Genomic DNA, 6598 nt, shown 5'->3' with positions numbered 1-6598 from the left:
GCAGGAATACTGCAGTTTTTCTTCAACATAAGTGACGTGGTACTACTGCATCTGTAATAATGTAATGTTGTTTCTTTTCTTGTGTTAATAATGCTTTCATACCCTGCAGAAGTATATATTCTGACAATACACTGTGGATTTGGTCTTAGTGGATTTTTTCTCTGGGACTGTAGTAAACCTAGTGTTAACTTTACAATTTTATTTGCCTTTTTTTTTTTTTTTTTTATTTTACTTATTTTTAAGCCTGTGCCACCCAGGACCTTGCCCTTCATGCCCAGCCTTTGTGACAAAAACATGTGAATGTGGACAAACAAGGTGAGAACGCCTCTGTTATAAACCCAGGCATTTATGTAAGAATAGTTTGTTAAAAGTTTATGTAATAAGATTTTTCCTTCTTATAGTTTATTAAAAGTTTACAGAACAAAGTTTATTCTAAGCTGTAACTTTCATTTATACGCTAAAATCATTTGGAGAATTTTATATTTTAAAAGATGAAATAAATTTTAATCTTTTAAGAAAAAATATAAATAATTAAAAGTTATCCATGTTAAAATGTGTTTATGGTATGTGTAGCTGAATTGTCCGAGCAGTCTGAGAGTTGATTTGGTTTTAAAATCCCATTCTAGTGTTTATTTTATTTTATTGAAGACACAGAAAGAAGTGGGAAAAGGTTCACACCTTTTCTATCTGAGTGGAATGTAATGTTGAGTTATTCCTTTCCAGAAATAATAATTCCAAAACTAACATGTACATTTCTGGGAAGCTGTACCACTAACAAGAGAGAGGTCTGTAATATATTGCAGAACTTTCTGTGTTTGACACATACAATGTCATTGCCAACAGCAAGACTCTACTGCCCATAGTACCTGTGATCTCTCATATTCAGTTGTTCTGAGCCTTCTGAGTCCCTATTCTTGTTACCTAGGACTGATTGTGTGTACTTTAACCAGATTGCTGATTTTTGTAATACTGCATTTGATACTTTAAACTTGCTTCTAAATAGCATTTTATCTGTACCTTATTAGCATCCAAGATGTATGATATTACACCTCTGACTTTAAGATGTTTCAAATATACATTTGAAATAGTAACTTTTACAGCCATTGTGTGAGGGCAGCCAGAATGCAAAATCAAAAGGTATTTTCCTTTTTAATAAATGCTCTCTAGGTATTACTTTACTGTGGGGGTCCTGAGGCACTGGAATGGGTTGCCTGAGGAAGTTGTGAATGCTCCATCCCTGGCAGTGTTCAAGGCCAGGTTGGATGGAGCCTTGGGTGACATGGTCTAGTGTGAGGTGTCCCTGCCCATGGCTGGGGGTTGGAACTGGATGATCTTAAGGTTCTTTCCAACCCAAACCGTTCTATGATTCTATATTAAGGTAGCTGACAGATTATGGTGTCATTTCTCCACAGTCATTCAGTTCGCTGTGGCCAGTCAACAAAAATCCATTGTTCTAATGTATGTGGAAATACTTTAAACTGTGGTAAGCACAGCTGTACTCAAGTGTGCCATGCAGGAAAATGTTCACCTTGCCAATTAACAGTACAGCAAGGTAAGTATTGGAATGCTTTGTGTATATCCACTTTATACTATGAAAAGAAGAGCATGAAAAAAAAAAAGTACCAAGAAGCAGGTGCTTTATTCTTACCTGACGAACCCAAAATCTACTGCTAGAATATTTAGAAAATGCAAACTGTGTCAGCATCAGTATGTATTTAAATAAGAATATAAACATGACTAGAAAGAATCCTGTGAAGACTGATGAGGCTGTTGGAGCATGTGCCCTATTGGGAGGGGCTGCTGGTACTGGACTCTGTTAGCTTGCAAAGGCTGAGTAGCGGCTTTTCAGTAGATGATAAGAGCTAATCAAGAAGACAGAAACAAGCTCTGTATGGGGGGAGGATGAGAGACAATGAGCCTAAGTTGAAACATTATAACTAGCTATAAGGAAAAAACTCTTTTGTGGGAAACTTGGAGATTTTCAAGACCCAGCTGAATAAAACACTGAGTAATGTGCTCTGATCTTGTTGCCGACTCTGCTTTCAGCAAGGGCTTGGTCTAGCTGATCCCCTGAGAGCCCTTCTTACCTGAATTGTATAATGAGCCTACTTAATCTTTTACTAAAATTCTGGAGACTTGATTAAACAGTACCTGGAAGAAGAATAGAAAGACATCTAGCAAAGCACATTTCAACAAACTCCTCATGATTTCTGTTAAAACTTTTTAAGTTTGGTCCTGAATGGAAATTAAATAGTCCAAATTTGTGCGCCAATATAACAAACACGTTTGTTGAACAGTTTATACACAAAATTGCAAGTTAGTTTTCTAAATTAAGTTAATAACTAACTAGTTATGTATACTGCTTCAATAAGTAAGCTTTTTCATGCAGGTAGTACTTCCCCTTTAGTTTTTATCTCCTTATCAAAACAAATAAAACATGAATTCCTGCTTCTGTAGGACTGAGAAACCTCTATTGCTGAAATTAGTCTAAACACTAACTTAATTATCTTTCTAAAGACGGACTAATAATTTTGCACATTTTTTATTCACTGTACTGCTGGAGGTGTTCTGTCACTGATACTCTCTTTTTCATTTTCTGTGAAATAACATCTTTTTTCAGTGTGTTACTGTGGAAACAACTTTAAGGAAGTATTGTGTGGGACGAAGGAAGAGTTCTCTGATGGATTTGGGAATTTCTCATGTCAGAATATATGTGGCAAGTAAGGTCACTATAACTTAGGCTTCTGAAAAGAAAAGGTTATTTTATTCACAGTATGTGATCATGATACCCTCAGGTAACCTGCCTTTTTTCTTCTTTCTTTTCCCCAGAAAACTAAATTGTGGGAGGCATAATTGCACACAAGTGTGTCATCCTCAGCCTTGCCAGCTCTGTCCACGACTTCCACAAGTAGTGTATCGCTGTCCCTGCGGTCAGACTCCTCTCAGCAAGTTACTGGAACTAGGATGTGTTGAACGCAAAATCTGCACAGATCCTATCCCCTCATGTGGAAAAACATGTGGCAAACCTCTTCCTTGTGGTAGCTATGGTAATGAGAACTTTCTGCTTCAGAATACTCAAATTATCATTTAAAAAAGAAAGTGGTCCTTAACTGTTTCATTCAGTGATTTTGGGTTTTAACCAAACTGAGGGTAAAAGCCACTTCAGAGCCTGAAGTCTGGCAGTTTGTTCATAATGATCAGGAAATAAATTTGTATAGAAAGCACTAACACAAGCTAGCCTTTTAAATTTTATTTACATGTACCTTTCCTATATTGGTAGAAGAATAAAGCTATAGGAATTTCCGGAGAGTACTATGTACTGATGTCTTTTTTAAAAGACCACCTAGATCTTTGACAGACATGTGGAGACTGGTAGAGATAAATGATTTTGTTCAAATGCCTCCAGTAAATACTCATCTCCTGCTGCTGTAAGAGCATTAAGGAGTAAAAAGTAGCATTGGAAAGTTGGAGAAAGTTATGTGCAGAAGCAATTTGACACTTCAGTGGGTGCATTAGGTAACTCAAGTGTATTTCACTTTGAGGCTTTGTGAAGCTTCTGTTTCACAGGCTATTTAATTGTGATTTATCCCATATTTAATTGTGATTTATTAGGTTTCAGAAAGGAGTAAGACCAGTGCTGTCAAAATGAGAGCTTCTTTTTAAAGACTGATCCATTCTCTCAGTCCAAGGACTGAGGCAGTGAGCAATTTAGCTTTCAGTTGAATTTCGGTTAACCTAGTAAGTGAAGTTACACGTAATAAGTCATTCTTTTAAGCTGAAAAGGAAGAAAAAATTACTTAAAACTTCTGGATTTAATCCTGGATTCTGTGATTTGAAAGGTGAAAATAATGACAATTTTATGCATATTTAACTGAAAGTAATTACTTTGTTTGAAAACCCAGCTGCACATAAGCTTAGTGTCTTTGACCAGTGATAATCCTGGTAAATGTAAAGTTCCAGGCCATTGATTTTCTTTTGTTATTAATTGTTAATCTTTGTGTTTTCATTTTGCTAGAGTTCATTCATACGTGTGAAAGCCTTTGCCATGAAGGAGAGTGTAGACCTTGTTCTCGCACATCAAATATTTATTGTAGGTGTGGCTTCAAAAAAAAGGTGAGTGTATAAAGCTGGACCATGACAACATATGACCTTTGTTGGCTTTTAAAGCTGGTGAGAAAAAGGAGATGAAGTTGAGGAGAAGAAAGCCAAGAAGAAGTGCTGTGCTCCTTAGTTGCAAGGTCCTCCATTGTATAGTAACTGATAGATGCTAACTAGATCGTATTGTGAAATGCTATCCTAGGTCATTTACTGTGAAGGCAGTTTTTGGAAGTATTTTTGCAGAGTGTACACAGAATTCTGTTCAGGCTGGCTAAATCCTGTGTTGCATCCTGTAGTATTTATGTAGCAAAAAAGAATGTTAGTTTTACCAAGGGTGATGTAAAATGAGAGAAGAAAGGGAGCCTAACATAAAAGCTAACTAAAACTTTATAGTAATAGATTGTAGATTTGTTGTGGAATTTTTTTTGGAGGGAATATGGAGTTTTACTGGTCCCCATTCTTCATACATTTCTATAGCGACCCAGCAGATTCTCAGCAATTGTTACATAAAAATTAGTGTATTTTTATATACTAATTTCTGTAATCACAGCTTTGAAATCTTTGGCTGTTATTACAGGAGCCTTGATGACTTTTCTGACCTGTTACAGACCTATAGGTAGAGATGGCTTCTGAATATAAAAGTGTCCAAGTACATAGGCTTTGCTTGAGGCTGGAACAGTTTTCTCCTGCAAGTTTGCTGAAGGTAGTTATGGGGTAGAAGGCTTCAGATTATCTTTCATTTTGAGGCCTGAAACTAAGTAGTGAGGTTTGGGTTTTAGCTCATGCAGCTTCTCAGATACCAGAAAGGTGCTTCTTGAAAATGTATGAGTGAGCTACAGTGATAATTTAAATTGGTCAGGAAAAATGCAATGCCTAGAAATGACAGCTCAGACTGTAAAGTTGTGATGACTGAAGGTTCAAATGTAGTCAATCAACAATGTTCTTTTCATCTTTCACCTTTATTTTCATGTTGAAGTCTTTAATCTATATAAAATTTCTTTGATCATGTGATTTTACTTCACTCTCATTTTTACATCAAGTCAGACTTGCATTTTTGGAACAGTTGGTCAAATTTGTGCACTCTTGTCACAATTCTCTAGGAGAGCTCTTTTGGTTTCTTAGGACAAACCTGGTTTTGTCACTTCACAGCTTTGTCTGCTGAATTAGCTGGGCAATACAGAACTACATTTTTGTTTTAAATTTGTGTTGAATCTCTAAGGAAAAAGTATTGTGTTAAAAGATTTGAGGATTTTTTTCCAGCTTTTATTTCACTTTTGCATACAGAAGTGTTATACACATGAAAACCGAGAGTGCTGCTGCTTCATGTGACTAGGTATTTTCTAAGTAAGTTCATTGTTTCGCCTGTTTTAACCTAATGGCTCCCTGTTTATTTCCTAGGAAGTCCCATGTGCTCTCCTCAGAAATAAAGGTACAGTGTTACATTACATCTATAATGTAAAATTGTGTTGAAAATGACACACAGCTCATGGTAATTTTGGGTTTGATTGATGACTTTGGCAAACAGCTGATCAGTACTGCTTCTTCTAATCATACTTCTGTGACAAATTGGTCATTTCTTGAGATGCTGCTACTTTTGGGGAAGAGGTTTGAATTGAATCTCTTTCATTTCTATGCAGCTTTCACACAAGGGAAGACTTCTTCAGCATTTGAGCTCAAAAATTCCAGACAAGCTGTTTATTTTGATTTGAACAGTTTCTTATGCTACCTGCCATGCTCACTAGGTTGCCCCCTCTCCATCCTGCGTATCTTGGGGTCAACATACACAACTCATGCAAACTAATGCTTTTGCTTTGCTCTTGTCCAATTTCCTGGGGAAATCCAAGCTTTGCTTCTGCTTCACAGTTGTATACTGCTGATCTTTGTATCTGGGCTTGGCAGGGAGTTGCCATTTGCAACTTCTTGGTATTCTGGATGTAGGAACTCAAAATTCACCTCACTAAAATGTTTACTTGATGGACCCCTGTCACACTGAGGTACTCACTTACAAGATACATAAGGAAGTAATATATGTATTTCTTAACGTGAGCTTTTGTCTGTGAAGACTTTACTCTTCAGAATCCAGAAGTGATTGCTTTTGTTACCTGTGGATAAGGATGTTCTTTGTTAGCACTGGTTTCATGAGCATATCAGCAGTAATTGTATTTAGCTGATTTTTAATGCCTTACCAATTTGAGCAGTCTTAACTTGGATGTTTGTGGTACTTTGATGTATCAGGATATCCTATTTTGTATTCTATGTCGCAGTTTATGGTGTAAAGACTAATGTGAAATCAACTAGATTCATGTAGTCTGCTCTCCAAAATCCTTTTGAACAAGTGTTTATTTAAAGAAAGTCAAGTGTTCACATAGGGAATTAGTGTGGGAGCAAGTAATTTTAAAGTTTGCTTGCTCTATTAGCCTCTTCTAGATATGATCTGCAACAGCCTCAGCATAATCGTAGAATGGTTTGGGTTGGAAGGGACCTTAAAGCCCATCCAGTT

General features: G+C 36.6%; 1 protein-coding gene across 1 annotated transcript in view; it reads left to right on the top strand.

Moving 5' to 3' along the window:
- The window catches only part of NFX1 (nuclear transcription factor, X-box binding 1), a gene marked incomplete at its 3' end in the record, with an annotated part of 34270 nt that overhangs the window by 11890 nt on the left and 15782 nt on the right, over positions 1–6598 (top strand). Inside the window, exons 6-11 of the mRNA XM_010018119.1 lie at positions 244–315; positions 1413–1552; positions 2621–2720; positions 2830–3047; positions 4016–4113; positions 5497–5527. Coding sequence (XP_010016421.1) covers positions 244–315; positions 1413–1552; positions 2621–2720; positions 2830–3047; positions 4016–4113; positions 5497–5527 — 659 coding nt within the window. The remainder of the gene's footprint in view (positions 1–243; positions 316–1412; positions 1553–2620; positions 2721–2829; positions 3048–4015; positions 4114–5496; positions 5528–6598) is intronic.

Source organism: Nestor notabilis, unplaced genomic scaffold (genome assembly GCF_000696875.1).
Source record: "Nestor notabilis isolate BGI_N333 unplaced genomic scaffold, ASM69687v1 scaffold6697, whole genome shotgun sequence".
Classification (NCBI taxonomy): domain Eukaryota; kingdom Metazoa; phylum Chordata; class Aves; order Psittaciformes; family Psittacidae; genus Nestor; species Nestor notabilis.
This window is presented reverse-complemented; position numbering and strand designations above follow the sequence as displayed.